The sequence below is a fragment of the Giraffa tippelskirchi genome, chromosome 7 (genome assembly GCF_054371585.1).
Source record: "Giraffa tippelskirchi isolate mGirTip1 chromosome 7, T2T-mGirTip1v1.2.pri, whole genome shotgun sequence".
NCBI lineage: Eukaryota > Metazoa > Chordata > Mammalia > Artiodactyla > Giraffidae > Giraffa > Giraffa tippelskirchi.
Genome location: NC_137281.1, coordinates 21,432,565 through 21,453,983, shown reverse-complemented (window position 1 = coordinate 21,453,983; position 21,419 = coordinate 21,432,565). Strand labels below are relative to the sequence as shown.

General features: G+C 42.0%; 1 protein-coding gene across 13 annotated transcripts in view; it reads left to right on the top strand.

The window, feature by feature from the left end:
* Positions 1-368: 368 nt before the first annotated feature.
* Positions 369-21,419, top strand: part of URI1 (URI1 prefoldin like chaperone) — an 80,308-nt gene continuing 59,257 nt past the window's right edge. For 10 of the 13 annotated variants that reach the window (XM_081512461.1, XM_081512454.1, XM_081512451.1 and 7 more), the window contains exon 1: positions 16,909-17,352. Coding sequence is in view for 2 of the 13 variants with exons in the window: in XM_081512451.1 (XP_081368577.1) it covers positions 17,260-17,352 (93 nt within the window). In the remaining 11 variants the exon portion in view is untranslated. Of the gene's footprint in view, positions 453-1,949; positions 2,108-16,908; positions 17,353-21,419 lie in introns of those variants that run through there. The other 3 variants (XM_081512459.1, XM_081512453.1, XM_081512463.1) reach the window with 1 other exon arrangement.

Below are 21,419 nucleotides of genomic sequence, written 5' to 3'. Positions count from 1 at the left end.
TTACCACTGCACCACCTGGGAATTGTACCCTGGTTGGGCCAGTAATAGTAGCCTGCCAGCACTGGGGAGAGGGAGAAGATAGGGCAATTTTTGCTCTGTTCAGGGAGCAAGAGACGGCTCTCCTTCACAAACTCGGAGGATCCTCATCATCTACTTCTCAGCAGACAGTCCTGTGAGCTGGGACTGGAGCCAAAGCAGGGAGAAGTTAGGTGTGTATTCTATCCCAACTGTGCCCTCTGAGACCTGGTGTTGCGCCCCCGCCACACAGAGGATTGGAATCCTTGTGCCTGCAGGTTCTAGATCTCTGTTTGTGTCACAGGTAGATGTTCTTTCCAAATTCCTTCCAGCTGACCCTCCGGCTCTTTTCCAGGCTCTCTGGAGATCACCACTGTTGTTAGCATGGCCTTACTTCCAAGGACGTCATGCTCAGGAGAGTGGCAGCTGGCACAGTGGTGAGTTGAGGCTTGCCTCTGCTATAGCTTTTTCTCTGTTAGCGTTCAGCATATGGGCTTTACCATAGTCCTGCTTTCACCAGGGTTTGGAGTTTGGCAGACTGTGCAGAGCAATGCAGGCACTGAGAATGCAGGGTGCTTGAAGCCAGGCTGTGGTCCCCTTCCTCAGTCTTCAGAGTTCCTACACAATCTGTCCTCAGCTTCCTGGCCTCACCCAAGCCCCCTCCAATGGAGTCCTCTTGCTCAGAGAGAGAGAGAGGCCACCTCCCATTCTTGTAGCTACAAGGCATACTTACAGAATAAATGTTTTGGTAAATAGTTCTTCATGTGTATAAGTCCTGTTTTTGTTTCCACTTGAACTGTATGTACCTGTGGGCAGTACCCGCTTCCTCCTGAGCCCAGAGCTTGGTGTGGCTTTAATGGCAAGAAAGGGGCTTTGGAGCCAGAGGGCTTGAGCATGAGGCTCAGCCCCAGCGCTCACCTACTGTGGGGCTTGGCTTCATCATGTGGCATCTTTAGTCTGGACTCTGCATTTGTAAAATGGGTGTGATGCTTAGAATGGTTACCCTCCCTTCAAGCCTCAGGGCCTATGTCAGGTTCCCATGAGTTACCTGGGAACCAGTCTGAAGGGACTTTGTCTCCTTCATATTCAGTGAACGGAAGCCGATACCACCCTGCTCCCAAGGAGGAGACACACAAGCAGACAGGTGATTGTATAGGTTGGCTGTACAGGCATGCAACAGAGGCAGTCACACAGGAGTTCAGAAGGGCCTCACACTTGATTTATGCTCTGTTGTCACCATCTTGAAATTCTCAACAATTTTGAACAAGGGATCCTGAACTTTCATTTTCCACTGGGCCTGCAAATTGTTTAGTGATTAAAATACTGTGATTTTAATCACATACTCTGATTAAAATACCTTGTGAGCTGAGAGCATATACAGTGTGAGTCCATTTGTATGAAGTGTGAAAACAGGTAACACTAATCTAAAGGGTAGAAGTAGGGGTTGGAGTTATGGGGGCTGAGTGAGGAGGGAGCAAGGTGGGGGACAGTGAACAGAAAAGGCCTTGGAAGGCTTCAGTGGGTCCGAGAATGTTCTGTTTCCTGCTTTGGAAGCTAGTTATTCAGGTGCGCTCACTTGGTGAAAATTCATCTAGCTTGGCACAGGATCTGTGCACATTTCTGTATGCGTGTTACACTTCAGTACAAAGTTAAGAGAAAATTTGTGGAAGGACATGCATGTAGTAAAAGGAAGTACAGGGTACTTAGGATGCTCAGAAAAGGCTTCCTGGAGGTGGGGTCTGAAGAAAGTCCTGAAGGAGAAGCAAGAGGCAGAAGCTGGGGTGGGGTGAGGTGGGTTGTTCCTGCAGCAGGAAGGCAGGCTTGTCAGCCTGGGAATCATTAGAGGCATAGCTCAGGAGAGCATGGGCTCTGCCTTGGAGCTGGACATGAAGTAGGCAAGAGACAAAAAGGGTGTTCTGTATACATTTTTGCAGGCCTGCTGAGGCCTTGGATTCTGCTCTGAGCAGTAAGAAGCCATGAAAGATGCTGACTTCAAGACTTCAAGACTCCAGTTGCAGTATGGAGGGCAGACTAGGGTGGAAATGGACAGCGGAGAGACACTGGCCTTCTCAAGGCCACAGGACTTTTCTGGGTGAGTAGGGACAGGAGTTTGGGCTGGGGGAGTGTAGAAAAGGAAATGAATTTCAGAGACTTCTTTTTCAAATGTTACATTGGGTGATTTTACCTTATGACCACAAATTCTTTGACATTTATCCCATCAAAAAATAAACTCTAATTCCCCCACCTCTTGAATATGGGCTGGCTTTATTGACTTGCTTGTGATGAATAAAATGTGGGTGAAGTGATGCTATGTGACTACTGAGGCTAGATTAGAAAAGGTGGTACTGCTTCCAGCTGGCTCTCCCTTGGTACCCAGCCACCATGCTGTAAGGAAGTATAGGCGAGAGAAGAGCTCACATATACATGTTCTGGCTGACCACTCTTCTGAGGTCTCAGGCAACAGCTAACCTCAAGTCCAGAATTGTCCATGAAGAGGTTTTCAAGATGACTACAATTGCATGAGATTCTGGGGACTCCCTGTCAACCTCCAGAACTATGATTTGTGCCATAAAGTTTGGATGGTTTGTTGGCAGCAAGAAAACAGCACCCTTCGCTATTAAGAAGACTTTCCAGAAGAGATTAAAAAATTCCCAACATCCAGGCTAGATCCAAGCATTAATATTCTTCTGAGCCCCAACGTGCAGTCAAGGTTGAGAACCACTACTGTAAACCAACCCTGAGGCTTGAGCTGGGTTAATTCCATGAATTGCCCCTCATTCCCCCTCTTCCCCTTATACAACTCCTTTTGTCCTTGTCACTGGTTTCCATCTTCAGTTCCTGGGAGACAAAAGTGATCCATTTAAGCAACAGGAACTTTAAAATCAGTGGTTTAGTCCTTGATGCATGAGATGTTTATTTTTAAAGCAACGAAGGAGAATGGATATGCAAGGGGAGCAGGGAAGGTCCCAGGGGTAGGAGTGTGAATAAGGTTGACAGATAAAATAAGGAGGACAAGGTAATTTGAATTTCAGATAAACAATGAGGATTTTTAAGTATGATCCAAATATTACATGCATGCATGAGATGCTCCAATTATTATATAGACATACAAAAAATTATATGTTGTTTATCTGAAATTCAAATTTAACCATGTTTCCATGTTTTTATTTGCTAAATCTGGCAACCCTCAGTGTAAAGCCAGATTAAGGTATAGTTAGGCCTCAACAGAGGAGGGACATCTATAGACACCCCAGTGCCAGGGTAAAAAGCACTCAGAAACCTCCAGATCACTCCCCTTGTTGGAGAAAAATGAAGCTCCAAGACAGGAAGTAATAAATCCAAAACAGGCAGCTCTTAATTTGCACAATATTATGTTAACTAAACCCATCCAAATATTTACTGCTTTGTTGCAATAAATATTAGCATGGAGGTTTTTGTGATGACATAAACGTTTAGATCAGTTGGGTAATGCCTGGGAGAGCAATTGCTGGATAGAGGGGCTTCCCTAGTGGCTCAGATGGTAAAGAATCTGCCTGCAACACAAGAGCCCCGGTTCAATCTCTGGGCTGGGAAGATTCCCTAAAAATGGGAATGGCTACCCACTCCAATATTCCTTCCTGGAGAATTCCATGGACAGAGGAGCCTAGCAGGCTACAGTCCATGGGGTCGCAGAGTCAGACACCACTGAGAGATTAACACACACACACACACACACACACACACACACACACACACACACACACACACGGTAAGTCTAAGTTTAACCTTGTGCAAAATCACCAAACTGTCTTCCAAACTGGCTGTTACCATTTTATATTCCCATGTAATGGAAGAGAGTTCCTGTTGCTCCATATCCTAGTCAGAAATTGGCATTGTCTGTTTACTGGATTGCAGCAGCTCTAGTAGATGTGTAATAGTATCTCATTGTTATTTTAATTTGCATTTATCTATGATAAATGATGTTGAACATTTTTTACATGCTTCTTTGACATCTATGTATCTTCTTTGATGAAGTGTCTATTCAGATCTTTTGACTTTTTTAAAACTGGGTTGTCTGTATTCTCTGTTAAACTTTGAGTTCTTTCTTTTTCTGCATACAAGTCCTTTATCAGGTATGTGACTTGAAAATATTTTCTCCCAGTCTGTGGATTATTTTTCACATTCTTTTAGCAATATATTTTGCAGAGCAAATGTTTTCAATTTATCTATTCTGCCAAATGCAAGGTCATGAAGATTTTCTCTTATGTTTCCTTCTAGAAGTTTTATAGTTTTCTATTTTACATTTCAAATTGTCAACATCTGCTGGATCATAGAAAAAGCAAGAGAGTTCCAGAAAAACATCTACTTCTGCTCTATTGACTATGCCAAAGCCTTTGACTGTGTGGATCACAACAAACTGGAAAATTCTTCAAGAGATGAGAATACCAGACCATTTTACCTGCCTCCTGAGAAATCTGTATGCAGGTCAAGAAGCAACAGTTAGAACCAAACATGGAACAGTGGACTGGTTCCAAATTGGGAAAGGAGTATGTCGAAGATATATATTGTCACCCTGCTTATTTAACTTCTATGCAGAGTACATCATGTGAAATGTTGGGCTGGATGAAGCACAGAATTTTGATTCTAGATGATGGAATTAAGATTGCAAGGAGAAATATCAATAACCTCAGCTATGCAGTGGAGAAGGCAATGGCACCCCACTCCAGTACTCTTGCCTGGAAAATCCCATGGATGGAGGAGCCTGGTAGGCTGCAGTCCATGGGGTTGCGAAGAGTCGGACATGACTGAGTGACTTCACTTTCACTTTTCACTTTTATGCATTGGAGAAGGAAATGGCAACCCACTCCAGTGTTCTTGCCTGGAGAATCCCAGGGACGGGGGAGCCTGGTGGGCTGCCGTCTATGGGGTCGCACAGAGTCGGACACGACTGACGTGACTTAGCAGCAGCAGCAGCAGCTACACAGATGACACCACCCTTATGGCAGAAAGTGAAGAGGAACTAAAGAACCTCTTGATGAAAGTGAAAGGCAAGTGAAAAAGTTGACTTAAAACTCAACATTCAAAAAACTAAGATCATGGCATCCGGTCCCATCCCTTCATAGCAAATAGATGGGGAAACAATGGAAACACTGAGAGACTTTATTTTTGGGGGCTCCAAAATCACTGCAGATGCTGACTGCAGCCATGAAATTAAAAGATGCTTTCTCCTTGGAAGAAAAGCTGTGACCAACCTAGACAGTGTATTAAAAAGCAGAGACATTACTTTGCTGATAAATGTCCATCTAGTCAAAGCTATGGTTTTTCCAGTAGTTGTGTATGGATGTGAGAGTTGGACTATAAAGAAAGCTGAGCACCGAAGAATTGATGCTTTTGAACTGTGGTGTTGGATAAGACTCTTGAGAGTCCCTTGGATTGCAAGGAGATCAAACCAGTCCATCCTAAAGGAAATCAGTCCTGAATATTCATTGGAAGGAGTGATGCTGAAGCTGAAGCTCCAATATTTTGGCCACCTGATGCAAAGAATTGACCCCTTGCAAAAGACCCTGATTCTGGGAAAGATTGAAGACAGGAGGAGAAGGGGATGACAGAGGATGAGATGGTTGGATGGCATCACCGACTCATTTGAACAAGCTCCAGGAGTTGGTGATGGACAGGGAAGCCTGGCGAGCTGCAGTCCATGGGCTCACAGAGTCGGACATGACTGAACAACTGAACTGAACTAATTTTACGTTTCAGTCTGTGGTCTATTTTAAGTTGATTTTTCTGTAGGATGTGAAATACCTGTTGTTGTTGTTGCTCAGTCACTCAGTCATGTCCGACTCTTTGTGGGTGACCCCTTGGACTGCAACACGCCAGGCTTCCCTGTTCTTCATCATCTCCCAGAGCTTGCTCAAACTCATGTCCATCAAGTTGGTGATGCCATCCAACCATCTCATCCTCTGTCGTCCCCTTCTCCGCCTGCCTTCAATCTCTCCCAACATCAGGGTCTTTTCCAGTGACTCAGGTCTTTGCATCAGGTGGCCAAAGTTTTAGAGCTTCAGCTTCAGCATCAGTCCTTCCAATGAATATTCATGACTGATTTCCTTTAGGATTGACTGGTTGGATCTCCTTGCAGTCCAAGGGACTCTCAAGAGTCTTCTCCAACACCACAGTTCAAAAGCATCGATTCTTTGGCACTCAGCCTTCTTTATGGTTGAACTGCCACAGCCATACCTGACTACTGGAAAAACCACAGCTTTGACTAGAGGGAAATTTGTCAGCAAAGTAATGTCTTTGCTTTTTAATACACTGTCTAGGTTTGTCACAGCTTTTCTTCAAAGGTGCAAGTGTGTTTTAATTTCATGACTGCAATTACCGTTCTGCAGTGATTTTGGAGCCCCCCAAAATAAAGCCTCTCAGTGTTTCCATCGTTCCCCCATCTATTTGCCATGAAGTGATGGGACTGGTATTCTTGCCTGGAGAATCCCAGGGACAGCAGAGCCTGGTGGGCTGCCATCTATGGGGTTGCACAGAGTCGGACATGACTGAAATGACTTAGCAGTAGCAGATGGGACCGGATGCCATGATCTTAGTTTTCTGAATGTTGAGTTTTAAGCCAACATTTTTACCATCCTCTTTCACTTTCATCAAGAGGTTCTTTAGTTCCTCGTCACTTTCTGCCATAAGGGTGGTATCATCTGTGCATCTGAGGTTATTGATATTTCTCCCAGCAATCTTGATTCCAGCTCCTGCTTCATCCAGTCCAGCATTTTGCATGATGTACTCTGCTTATAAGTTAAATAAGCAGGGTGACAATGAACAGCCTTGACGTACTCCTTTTCCAATTTGGAACCAATCTGTTGTTCTGTATCCGTTTCTGTTGTTTCTTGACCTGCACACAGATTTCTCAGGAGGCAGGTCAGGTGATCTGCTCTTCCCATCTCTTGAAGAATTTTCCAGTTTGTTGTGTTCCACACAGTCAAAGGCTTTAGCATAAGCAATGAAGCAGAAGTTTTTCTGGAATTCTCTTGTGTTTTCTATGATCCAACAGATGTTGGCAATTTGATCTCTGGTTCCTCTGCCTTTTCTAAATTCAGCTTGAACATCTGGAAGTTCACGGTTCACGTACTGTTGAAGCCTAGCTTGGAGAACGTACTGTTGAAGCCTGGCTTGGAGAATTCTGAGCATTACTTTGCTAGTGTGTGAAATGTTTGCAATTGTGTGGTAGTTTGAACATTCTTTGGCATTGCCTTTCTTTGGGATTGGAATGAAAAGTCATCTTTTCCAGTCCTATGGCCACTGCTGAGTTTTCCAAATTTGCTGGCATATTGAGTGCAGCTCTTTCACAGCATCATCTTTTAGAATTTGAAATAGATCAGCTGAAATTCCATCACCTCTGCTAGCTTTGTTCATAGTGGTGCTTCCTAAGGCCCACTTGACTTTGAATTCCAGGATGTCTGGCTCTAGGTGAGTAATCACACCATTGTGGCTATCTGGGTCATGAAGATCTCTTTTGTATAGTTCTTCTGTGTATTCTTGTCACTTCTTCTTAATATCTTCTCCTTTTGTTAGGTCCATACCGTTTCTGTCCGTTATTGTGCCCATCTTTGCATCAAACGTTCCCTTGGTATCTCTAATTTTCTTGTAGAAATCTTTAGTCTTTCCCATTTTATTGTTTTCCTCTATTTCTTGCATTGATCACTGAGGAAGGCTTTCTTATCTCTCCTTGCTATTGTTTGGAACTTTGCATTCAAATGGGTATATCTTTCCTTTTCTCCTTTGCCTTATGCTTCTCTTCTTTTCTCAGCTATTTGTAAGGCCTCCTCAGACAACCGTTTTGCCTTTTTGCATTTCTTTTTCTAGGGGATGGTTTTGATCACCAGCTCCTGTACAGTGACACAAACCTCCATCTATAGTACTTCAGGCACTCTATCAGATCTAATCCCTTAAATCTATTTGTCACCTCTACTGTATAAATGTAAGGGTTTTGTTTAAGGTCATATCCGAATGGCCTAGTAGTTTCCCATTCTTTCTTCAATTTAAGAAATACATGTAGACATTGTTTTTTTTTTTTTTGTAAATGGACCTCCAATTTTTCTAGCACCATTGTTGAAAGACTTCTTCCTCCATTACGTTGTCTTTGTAAAAAATCATTTGATTTTTGTTGTTGTTGTTGATGTTCTCTGTTGTTTCATTGATCTAGGTGCCTCAGGGACATTTTGACAGAGTGATCAAAGCAGCCCAGCCAGTCGAGACATCCACTCCTTAGTCCTGGGTGGCAGACTAGTCCAGGTGGACTGTGACACATTTTTGATTGCAGGGGTGTAACTGACCAAAGGCTTCAGGTGTTAGGCTCTGAAACCTATTGCCAAGGCCATGCTTCCCAGCTTATAACCAGGTATGGCAAGGATACTAAGTCAGATCCATTAATGGAAGACGTGGGACTCCTTTGAGGGGACGACTTGGCTTGAGGACTCTTCAGTGGCCTTGTTGAACTTTCTTAAAACTGCATTGTATCTTTAGATGCTTCCATATGAATTGCTTTCCATCTTTCCTTCACTTGGAGTCAGACCTAAGCTGTAGAACCAAAGCTTTTGCAGCCTCTTCTGCTCCTACCCACCCTGTTCTCCCTCATAGGTGTTTCTCCAAATAAATTTCTTACATGTTAACTTGCTCTTGGCATTTGCTTCTCAGAGGACCAGTTCTGGCTTGGGTGTGGGGTCACTCAGAAGAAATGAGAGAAGCAGACTCTTGGAGAAGGGGCTGTGGGTATGACAGACCTTCACTGACAGGCCCACTCTGCCTGGTCACTCAGCTGGTAAGTGACAGAACTGGATTGGACCACAAATCTCCCTCATTACTTCCTGGCTTTTCTGTACCCTCAGGCTGATTCCATTCAGAGTTGGAAAGGCTCAGAGAAATCTCACAGAGTGAGGTGGCCAGAGGTCGGGGGATCTCTAGCCCTTAGCTCCAAGCTGAAAATCCCAACTTGCCAACTAAATGACATGACTATCTGTCTTTACCAAGCTCCTGTGAGTACGTGAAGAATCCTAGACAGTCCCTTGATTTTGACGACCCAGCGTCCCTTCCTCTTCTTTTGGTAGCAGCGCCTGAGCTCCACAGGATTGGGTGGTGCTGCTCCAGTTCACACTCTCCTCTAGCCACATTATTGGCTCAGGACTGGGCATGTGACACACTCAGAGCCAATGGGATGCCCTGAGCCTTTGCTGGGAAAACTGGGGGACTGGTAGTTCTCTTTCTCATTCAGAGCAGGCAGGATTACCCATTTGAAACTAGAGGTTGGGAGTCTGGCGCTCCAGAGATCTGAGAATGATGTAAACACAGCAGAAGGCAGAGCTCAGAGAAGGGAAAGCAAGCCCAATTGTGTAGTGAAGCTACACCTGAAGGCAGACTCACTCCTGAATTTGTCAGTTATAGGGCCAATAAATTGTCTTAAGTCAGTTTGTGTTCAGTTTTATAATGATTTTGCAACCTAATACATCCTAATGGACACAGGCATTTGATCATCCACTAACTGGGTCATTTTGGGCTCTCATTTTTCCTCTTCTGGTGTTACTTAATTGATTTATAGTTGGCTAACTTCCGAATCAGGGAAAAGAGTTGGTTAAAAAAATAAGAAACTTTAAAAGACAAGGAAAATCCACATTCCTTGGAGCCAGCATCTCTTGTTGAAAGCCCAGAGATTGTTGTAGGCGTTTGAGGTTTTACCTGCATAGTGTCCTCTTCTACTTTTTAAAATTTTCTTTGGGGAAACATCTTCTCCTACCTGTAGTTATAACGTTTGGAATGGAGTTGACCCATCCCTTCCTTTGAGGCTCTAACTGATCTAGGAAGCTGATCTAGGAAGCTAGGCTCTAGCTGATCTAAGCTAGTTGATCTGGGAAGAAAGAGGTAGCTTCTTTCCACTGAGATTGCAAAATAAATGCAATGATGAATGAATTAGAATATTGGAAGTTCTTTATGGTTTTCTTGCCACATGTGCAAAGAAACTACTTCAGAATAAAGGTAATCCAGAAGAAAGTAAAAATAAGAGAAGGAGAAAGACATATTCATGTGCTATATATTGAATTTCTAGATCTAGTCTTACCTGAAGCCATCACTAAACTTTTTTTTCCAATTACATGAGGTGACAAACCCCTTGAGCATTTCTTCCTCTTCTTTTCTTCCTTTCTTCTTTCTCTTTCTCTCTTTCATAGTAAAATGTACATAACTTACATTTACCAGTTTAGCCATCTTTATTGTCCAGTGGCATTACGTACATTCATATTATTGTGTAACTATTTAACCAATGTTGTGTCACTGACAGTTTCAGAACTTTTTCGTTACTCTAAACAGAAACTCTATAGCCATTAAGCAATAACCCCTATCTCTCCTTCCCCTCCAGCCCTTAGTAACCTCCAATCTACTTTCTATCTCTATTAGTTTACCTATTTTATTTTAGACATTTCATATAAGGGAAATAATACACTATTTGAACTATCGGGTCTGGCATATTTCACTTGTCTATAATTTCATATTTCAGTTTTCATAATTTTATATTCATTTTACAATACTTTAAAGGTTCATTAATGTTGTAACATGTATCAGAACTTCTTCCTTAAGGCTGAGTAGCATTCATATACATATATACACATATACCATATATATATATACACCACATTTTATTTATTCATTCATCACTAATGGAATTATGAATATTTTTATCTTTTGGCTACTGTGAGTAATGCTACTATGAACAGAATTGTACAAGGGTTTGTTGGAGTCTCTGTTTTCAATTCTTTGGGGCACATATATCTGGGAGTAGAATTGCTGAGTCATATGGTAATTTTATGCTTAACTTTTTGTGGTACTACTATACTTTTCCACAGAAACTGTAACATTTTAAATTCCTACCATCAATAAAAGAGGGCTCCAATTACTCTACATCATTGCCAACACTTATTTTCCCTTCCTTTCTTCTTTCTTACCTTCCTTCCCTTCTTTTTTTATAATAATATAATATTTTTTTATAATAGTGGCTATGAGGTTATATTTCATTGTGGTTTTGATTTGCTTTTCTCTAATGATTAGGGTCATTAAGCAACTTTTTCAATGCTTATTGGCCATTTGTACTTCTTTGGAGAAATGTTTATTCAAGTTCTGTGCTCATTTTCAAACTGGTTTTGTTGTTATCCTTTAAGGCGTGATTTATAAATATTTCTTCCCTTTGTTGTCTTTTTACTCTCTTGATAGTATCCTTTGATGCATAAAAGTTTTTAATTTTGATGAAGTCAAATTTACCTATATTTTCTTTTATTGCCTATAGTTTTGATGTAATATTTAAGAAACTACCAATTCCAAGATCATTAAGATTTGCCCCAATGATCTCTTCTAAGAATTTTGTAGTTTTAGGTCTTATGTTTAAGTCTTAAACTCTTTTTGAATTAATTTTTGTGTATGGTATAAGTTAAGGGTCCAGCTTCATTCTTTGGCATATGGGATCCAGTTGTCCCATGATAACTTGTTGAAGACACTGTCCTTTCCTCACTGAACGATTTTGGAAGCTTTGTCAAAAATCATTTTACCATATATGGAAGAGTTTATTTTTGAGATTTTTTATTTAATTACATTGGTCTATGTGTTTACATTGCTAATCACATGGTGTTTTGATTACAGCAGCTTTTTAGCTACAGGACTGGAAAAGGTCAGTTTTCATTCCAATCCTAAAGCAGGGCAATGTCAAAGAATGTTCAAACTACCACACAATTGCACTCATCTCACATGCTAGCAAGGTAATGCTCAAAATCCTTCAAGCTAGGCTTCAGTAGTATGTGAACCAACAATTTCTGGTTGTACAAGTTGGATTTAGAAAAGGCAGAGGAAATAGAGATCAAATTGCCAACATCTATAGGACCACAGAAAAAGCAAGGGAGTTCCAAAAAAACATCTACATCTGCTTCACTGACTATGCTAAAGCCTTTGGCTGTATGGATCATAACAAACTGTGGAAAATTCTTCAAGAGATTGGAATAGCAGACCACCTTACCTGTCTCCTGAGAAAACTATGCAGGTCAAGAAGCAACAGTTAGAACCAGAAATGAAACAATGGGCTGGTTCCAAATTGGGAAAGGAGTATGTCAAGGCTGTATATTGTCACCTTGCTTACTTAACTTACATGGGGAGTACATCATGCAAAATTCTGGACTGGATGAAGCAGAAGCTGGAGTTAAGATTGCTAGGAGAAATATCAATAACCTCAGATATGCAAATGACACTACCATTATGGCAGAAAGCAAAGATGAACTACAGAGCCTCTTGATGAGGGTGAAAGAGGAAAGTGAAAAACCTGGCTTAAAACTCCACATTTAAAAAATTAAGATCATGGCATCTAGTCCCATCACTTCATGGCAAACAGATGGGGAAACAATGGAAATACTGAGAGACTTTATTTTCTTGGGCTCCAAAATCACTGCAGATGGGGACTTCAGCCACGAAATTAAAAGATGCTTGCACCTTGGAAGAAAAGTTATGACAAACCTAGACAGCATATTAAAAAGCAGAGACATTACTTTGCCAACAAAGGTCCATATAGTCAAAGCTCTGGTTTTTCCCATAGTCATGTATGGATGTGAGAGCTGGACTATAAAGTAGACTGAGCACTGGAGAATTGATGCTTTCGAACTGTGGTGTTGGAGAAGACTCTTGAGAGTCCCTTGAACTGCAAGGAGATCAAACCAGTCAATCCTAAAGGATATCAATCCTGAATATTCATTAGAGAACTGATGCTGAAGCTGAAGCTCCAATACTTTGGCCACCTGATGCCAAGAGCCAACTCATCAGAAAAGATTCTGATGTTGGGAGAGATTGAAGGCAGGAGGAGAAGAGGGTGACAGAGGATGAGATGGTTGAATAGCATCACCGATTCAATGGACATGAGTTTGACTAAACCATGGGAGATAATGAAGGACAGGGAAGCCAGGCGTGTTGCAGTCCATGGGGTCACAAGGAATAGGACACAACTGAGTGACTGAACAACAACAGCTTTTTAGTAAGTTTTCAAATCAGGAAGTATGCGATTTTCCCTAACTTTATCTTTTGCAAGATTGTTTTGGCTATTGAGAGTCTTTGCAATTCCATATGAACTAGGCTGAACTTTTGTACTTCTGCAAAGAATGTCATTGGGATTTCATAAGGATTGCTTTGAATCTGTCAGTTATTTCAAGGAGAATTTTTGTATTTATCTGCTTGGGTTGCTATAGCAAAATACTAAAGAAATTTATTGTCTAGGTTCAGGAGAGTAGAAGTCCTTTATCAAGGTGACAGCAAACTCAGTTTTCAGTGAGAACTCTCCTTTTGTCTTGAAGATGGCTGCCTTCTCACTATATCCCACGTGGCTTGTCCTCAATGTATGTGTATGAAAAGAGTGAGCTCTCTCTTTTTCGAAAGACACTGATCCTATTGAATCAGGACCTCACCCTTGTGATCTCATTTAACCTTAAATACTTCCATAAAGGACCTGTCTCCAAATACAGTACATTGAAGGTCAGGGCTTCAACATATAAATTTTGGGAGACATTCAGTTCACAATAGTTCTCATCTTAACTATAGCATCTCAATTTAACTTCAGTCTTACAACCCATGAACATAGAGTTTTTCCATTTATCTGCGTTTCATTTAATTTCTTTCAATAATGTTTTATAGTTTTTAGTTCAGAATTCCTTATACTCATCAGTAAGTATTTTATTCTTTTTTATGCTAGTGTAAATGGAATTGTTTCCTTAATTTCCTTTTCAGATTGTTCACTGCTAGTATATATAAATTTAACTAATTTTTGTCTGTTGATTCTGTGTCCTGCAACTTTTTTTTATTACTTTAACATGCTTTTTTTCTTCTGGATTCTTTACAATTTTCTACATATAAGATCATATCATCTAGCAATAGATATAATTTTATATCTCTCTCAATTTGGCATTGTTTTATTTCCTTATCTTGTCTAATTTCTTTGACTAGAACTTCCAGTACTATGTTGAATAAAAGTGATAAAAGCAGACATACTTACCTTGTTCCAGACCCCAGAGGAAAAACTTTCAGTCTTTCCCCCTTGGGTATGTTAGGCATAGGCTTTTCATATATGGCCTTTATAAGGTTGAGGAGGTTTCTTTCTCTTCCTAGTTCCTTGAGTGTTTTTATAAGGATGTTGGATTTTTGTCAGATGATTTTTTCTGCATCAACTGAGATTATCATGTAGTTTTTTCCCCTTTCATTCTATTAATGTGGTATATTGTTTTGATTGATTTTCATATGGTGAACTACCTTTGTGTTCTTGGGATAAATTCCACATGATCCTGGTGTATAATCCTTTCATTATGGCCATAAATTCAGGATTCAGTGTGCTAGTATTTATTGAGAGATTTTGCATTTATAGTAACAAGGGACATTGGTCTGTAGTTTTTTTTTGTTTCAGTGTCTTGGTCTTGCTGACCTCAAAGGTATTCCCTCGTTCTTACTTTTTTAGAAGTGTTTGAGAAGAATTGGTGCTAATTCTTCTTTAAATGTTTAAAATTCACCTTTGAAGCCATCTGGATTTTTCTTTGTTGGGAAGACTTTGATTATTGATTTATTCTCCTTAGCTGTTAATTGGCTTTCATTGTTTTCTATTTCTTCTTGAGTCAGTTTTGTTAGTTTTTGTTTTTTCTAAGAATTTGTCCCTTTCATCTGGTTTCTACAGTTGTTCATAGTGTTCTCATGTTCTTTGTTTCTTTATGTAAAACTGTAATTTTGTCCCATTTTTATTTCTGATTTTAGTAGGAGTCTTCTCTCTTTTTCTTAATTTGGGTTGTCAGTTTTATTAATCTTTCCAAGAGCCGATTTTGGTTTCACTGGTATTCTCTGTTGTTTTTCTATTTTCTGTTTGTCTCTTTGTTATTTCTTTCTTCTGCTAGCTTTGGATCTTGTTTTTCTCTTTCTAGTTCCTTAAAGTACAGTTAGGTTATTGATATATTAGTTTGCTAGGGCTAACACAACAAAATACCATAGACTGATGATTTACACAGCAGAAATTTATTTTCTCACAGTTACAGAGGATGGTATTCCAACATCAAGGTGTGAAGGGGGTTGGCTAACTCTGAGGCCTCTCTCCTTGGCTTGCAGTTGGATGCCTTCTTGCTGATTCTGCACATGTTTATGCTTGTGGCATGCACGCCTCTGGCTTTTCTTAGCGTCTCCGAATTTCCATTTTACTTTCAACTCTTCTGTGTTTTTCATTCTAAAGTGAGTCACTTGTAGACAGCATATAGAACCAAATACTTAGAAGATAAATGTATTTACCCTTCTACTGGAGCTGGGGGTGGGTCAGCTTCCCACAGGCACAGGAGCTAAACAGGCTAGGTTTGAATACCTGAATGAAGGGAGATAGGATGGGGCTTCCCTAATAGCTCAGTTTGTAAAGAATCTGCCTGCAATGCAGGATACCCCGGTTCCATTCCTGGGTTGGGAGGATCTGCTGGAGAAGGGATAGGCTACCCACTCCAGTATTCTTGGGCTTCCCTGGTGGCTCAGCTGGTAAAGAATCCGCCTGCAATGTGGGAGAGGGAGACCTGAGTTCGATCCTTGGGTCGGGATGATCTCCTAGAGAAGAGAAAGGCTACCCACTCGAGTATCCTGGAGAATTCCACGTGCTGTATAGTCCATGGGGTCTCAAAGAGTCGGACACAACTGAGCGACTTTCACTTTCAGGGTGGGCAGCTGCCAACATCCATTAGAAAGGGTGAAAGTGAGAACTGGGAGACCAGAGCAAAGGCTACTGAAGTAGCTGAGGATACACAGATGATGGTGGTGTTAGAGCAGTCTGAGACGGCCAGTTTCAGAGGAATTGGATGTTTGACATGTAGTGAGGAAAAGACAGCAATTAACATTTACCATCTGCCCAAATTTTCCTTCCTTCTTTCTTTGAAGCAAATGTAAAAAGAGTGCACCTGAATTGGGGAGCTGGCCAGAAGGGAAGAGAAACCTAGCAAGCAGGCACATCAGGGTGAGAACTGCAGTTCTCTGTTAAGTACTGGAGCAGAGATGATTATTACAAGGCCCACTCCATTCATTAAGCATTAACTGAGTGCCTACTGTGTACAAAGGCTGTACTAGAAAGAGGTCACAGGAGTTTGAAATAAGAGGAAAAGTTTGGGCAACGTTATCCTTGAAGTCTCTTAAACAGCCCATACATAGCAATATATTAATTAAAGCACAATGAAACTCCAATACTTTGGCCACCTGATGCGAAGAGCTGACTCATTTGAAAAGACCCTGATGCTGGGAAAGATTGAGGGCAGGAGGAGAAGGGGACGACAGAGGATGAGATGGTTGGATGGCATCACCGACTCAATGGACATGGGTTTGGGTGGACTCCGGGACTCAATGGACATGGGTTTGGGTGGACTCCGGGAGTTGGTGATGGACAGGGAGGCCTGGCGTGCTGCGGTTCATGGGGTCGCAAAGAGTCGGACACGACTGAGCGACTGAACTGAACCTTCATATATGTAAAGGTTATGTGCGCAGTAATTAATATACAGGCAAAATTTAATTGCATATTTTAATTTATTAAACAGGTACAGTGAAAGGTTGAATTTGTTAAAATTAAATATGCTTATAAAGCAGTATTAGAACACGAATTAAGCTCTTATGGCCAAATGCAGCGCTCAACGACTGAGTGCATATGTGGGACACAAGGCCAAGGTAGGTCCTGTCCGTGAACTGAGCGTCTGTCTATCTTTCCTAGAATGAAAGTTTCCAGGCGGCGCAATCTCAGGAGGAGCCAGCCGCCGATGCGCCGCTCCTGCACCACGTGACTCACCGGGGGCGGGACGAAGGGCGGAGGCTGCGTGCGCTTCCCAGCGTGCCGCGCGGGGCGGGGCGAGGGGCGGGGCCTACGGAGGAGGCGCGGAGGAGGTGCGGCCGCCACAGGACGCCTCGCTCGGCCCAGCTACCGGATCGGCGCTTCTCGCTTTCAACGGCCGGCCTGCTGCTCCGAGCCCGCGGCGGCGGCGGCGGCTGCAGCGGCAGGCGGCATGAGCGTGTGAGATGCGGCCGTGGGCAGCCCGGACGCGAGCAGCGGTCGCCGCGGTAGCGGAGAAGGCGGGCGCGGCCTCCTCAGCGCGGGGCGCGCAGTGCATGAGGGCTAGCACGCGGGCGCTGGGCAGCCGCCGGCCACGCCGCTTCCATAAACACTTGTTTAGGACTCGTTCGCCCCGCTGAGGCCCCGGCACCCCCTTCATGGAGGCCCCGCCAGACCCCAGGCCCCACGCCTCGGCCGCGGCGCCGCTGCGCGCCCCGGAGGTGGCGCGGCTCCGTGAGGAGCAGGAAAAGGTAACAGGCCGCGCTCCGTCCCGCGCTTACGCCCGTGGTCTCGGGAGGCGCCCGCTCCCCGGCGCGTCCTTGGCGCCCGGTTCCCCCTCCCCGTGGCTGGGGCCCGACCCGCGGCCGACCCCCTGCTGCCCTCAGTGGGCCTCAGCCCCTTGGTCTGGGCCCAGGTCCCCAGGACCCCGAACTGGGGAGAAGCGTAGCTTCTAGGCCTGGAAAGCGTGTTAGGAGAAACTTTTGTCACGTGCTTTTGTTGTCTTTTGTCTGGGACCCCTCGACCTTCGAAGGGAGGGGAGGGTTGGGGGAAAAGAGATGTAATAATCTGTTTAACTTCTGTATGAAAGTGGGTTTTAAATCTTAATGCGTACAGCGATGCGTGGGAATATTCTTGGTGGAGGACACGCTGAAAATGGAAGAGTTCACCTTATTTTTTAAGCCATTTATCTAATCGTTGCTAAAATGTATATTCTGTTGTGATAACGCTTCTTGTGCATTTCTAGGTTTAGTTTCGTATTTGTCAAAATTGAATGGTGTTTTGTTAAATTTTAACTTCAATTATATAAATAAGTGAGTTTTAATCTACCAATAAAGAGGAAAGAAAGTTTTGTATTTCCTAATGGGATTGCATACGAAGTATACCAATTTAAGAAATACAGTGTTATTTTAATCTTGAGACTTTCACCCCCTCTGGATTCCTTATCATTTGTTTCTTACCATCTCCGAAAGTTTGAGATTCTTACTTTGAAAGGCAACGTTTAATTTACTTAATATGTCTTGTGATCTTATTGAGAGTATTATGGTTATAAAGGTTAGGAAGCTGTTCACAAGCTGTAGACACTGGGAATCCCTAACTTTTCTATTGAGCATTTCTGTATAAAAATGACTACTTACATGGGTAAACAAATCTTTAGCTGGATGAGGGACTTTTCATAGAACCGAAAAATCCTGGTTTACTTGGAAACAACCTGCTAGGATAAATTGTGGGAACCTATCCTATTGTGTTCTGTTTGTTCTAAATTATTTCGTGCGTTGGATTTCCCTTTCTGAGAGCCGTTTTTCCTCTAATACCATATACAACGGGTGGATTTTAAACTTGGCTTTTTTCAAATTGGGGGTTTAAAAATTCAGGTTCACTGACTGCGTTTAAATTGTAAGACAGTGTTCCCCCCTCCCCCCACCCCAAGAGAAGAAAAAAGAAAAGACAGTCCTTCATGAAACCAATTTCTGGCAAAAATTTTACATTTTTTATTTTAGAAAATGTGAAACAGACCCTGGAAAAAGAGTTTTCCCATTGCCCTTCTTTCTGCTGAGGAATTAACTCTCTCCTCCTTCATAGGATGATGTTTGCATACTGCTGACTTGATATGTTTTCTCCCATTTGGTGTGTTGAAAAGAGAAGTCCTTGGTTTTATTCTGTTAGTGTGGCTGAAATACAAAGGATATGGTTTGGAGTGCTCTGAACAGCTTTCTGGTCTGGTACCCAGTTGCATTTGAAACCTCCCTTCTGAGTTCCAGTCCTGTAGGAACCCGAATAGCAGTTTCAGTAGAAAGTTGAGTATGTTACCAAATTACTTTTCTGTGCAGTGTTAATGTTATTTGCACCTTCCTGGTGACTCAGACAGTTAAGAGTCTGCCTGTAATGCGAGAGGTCAGGGTTTGATCTCTGGGTGGGAAAGATCCCCTGGAGAAGGAAATGACAACCCACTCCAGTATTCTTGCCTGGAAAATCCTATGGACGGAGGAGCCTGGCAGGCTACAGTCCATGGGGTTGCAAATAGTCAGACACGACTGAGTGATGTAAATGTTATTTTGGCATGTAAAACAAGCATGTGCTTGTCTGTCATGGGTATGTAAGATCATTCTCAGTTCATGATAAAGCCTCTGAGTAAATAGCAACAAATATTTTAACCAGTCTGCTTCAGTGGACAGGAGAGACCCATCAGACCACGAAATACACTGGTTAGTTAGCTATCCTTTAATTACAGTTCAGTGTAGGAAAACTTTATCTAGTAAATAGTTAATAAATAAGTCAAATTTTTGTGAGGGACTGGAGGCTTTAAAACCAACCTAGCAGCTGTAGGAGTACAGTGAACTCGAGTAGGAAGTGTTGGGACACTGTTTGAAGGAGAAAGGGGGAAAAAAGACATAGTAGTATAGCAGTTAGTATTACTTTATGTCAGTCTAATTAAATGTGCTTTAGGACTTGCTTTTCCCTACAAGGACTCTGTGAGAGAATAAAATATGAAGAAAATGATTTGAATGACCTCCCCCAGTTTTGGTAGCTAGCTAGTAGGCTCTAATTGCAGAGGGGAGAAATGAACTGTTTATATTCAATGGATACCTTTGGTTCAGGCTATTCTTTTCTCTGGGAATCTTGATTAACAATGGCTGCTAGGTAAAGAGGCTTTCCTGATAGCTTAGTTGGTAAAGAATCTGCCTGCAATGCAGGAGGTCTCAATTCAATTCATGGGTCAGGAAGATCTGCTGGAGAAGGGATAGGCTACCCACTCCTGTATTCCTGGGCTTCCCTTTTGACTCAGCTGGTAAAGAATCTGCCTGCAATGTGGGAGACCTGGGTTGGATTCCTGGGTTGGGAAGATCAAGGTTTTACCTGGCTAGGTAAAGATGGTTTAAATGTTGCTCATAAATTTTTTGCTTTTTAATTCAAGCGAGGAACATAACACATTTTACCTTGGTTCCCTCTCTCTGTTTTCCTTGATTGTAACAATGGATAGGATCAAGTATTTGAATATTGTTCTCATTAATGGCATCAATGCTGACATTTTCAAAAAAATTTTTTTGGTGAAAACTTCTGTTTATTTTATTTTTAAGAATCTAGCAAAAAGACATGCACAGAAACGTTTCCTCCAGATTTGTTTATAATAATGAAAAAAGCTAAAAATTCAACATTAGGGGATTGGTAGGAGATTTTTATGCAGTTATTAATAATTATAGAACAGTGTTATGTTTATGTGTATTGGAGTGGCCAACCCCATGTATACATATTAACACTTTATATAGGTGAATGTACCACTAAATGTTTTAAAAGCACAGAATTTCATCTTTTATTTTACCTAAAAGTGAGTGCATTGAATAGGATTTTTTTTTTTCCAACAAAAGCTATGATGAAAACCTATAATTTTAATGAAAGCTAGGATGTTGTATCTTTTAATTGCTAAATACTTTCTGGGCCTTTGTTGGTTCTTTGTTGGTTTGAACACCAGTAGGCAGGTTTATAACCACTCTAGTGTTCTTTCTTGGAGAATCCCAGGGACGAGAGAGCCTGGTGGGCTGCCGTCTATGGGGTCGCACAGAGTCGGACACAACTGAAGCGACTTAGCAGCAGCAGCAGGCAGGTTTATGTCTTTTTCCAGAGTGGATTGATGCAGTTTATTCAAATATCTATCCTAGATGGTTTCCTTTTCTTTTTTCCTCGGAGATTTTATTTACTGTTAATTCTCTATCCGAAGATACAGGGACAAGAGGGAACTTGGATCATTCCCTCCGCCACCCCCCCCCCCCCGCCACCTCTTTTTGTTTAACTAAATCAGTTTTTACCAATGGCAGTAAAGTATTTGGTGGAAAAAATGGAATCTACTTAGGAGCCTCTCTGGACTAATCTATTTGTTTCTAGGTATTTTTAAATTTCTTTTTGATATTTTCAGTGGTCCATTGGTTATTTAGTAGCATGTTGTTGAGCCTCTATGTATTTGTGTTTTTCCATTTTTCTTCCTGTAATTGATTTCTAATCTTATAGCGTTGTGGTCAGAAAAGATTCTTGATATGATTTTAATTTTCTGAGATTTACTGAGGCTTAAGTTGTAATACCTCGTTGGTAAAAATTCTGCCTACAATGCAGGAGACCCTGATTCGATTCCTGGGTTGGGAAGATCCGCTGGAGAAAGGTTAGGCTACCCACTTCAGTATTCTTGGGCTTCCCTGGTGGTTCAGACAATAAAGAATCCGTCTGCAGTGTCGGAGACCTGGGTTCGATCCCTGGGTTGGGAAGGTCCCCTGGAGAAAGGAAAGGCTACTCACTCCAGTATTCTGGCCTGGAGAATTCCACGGACTCT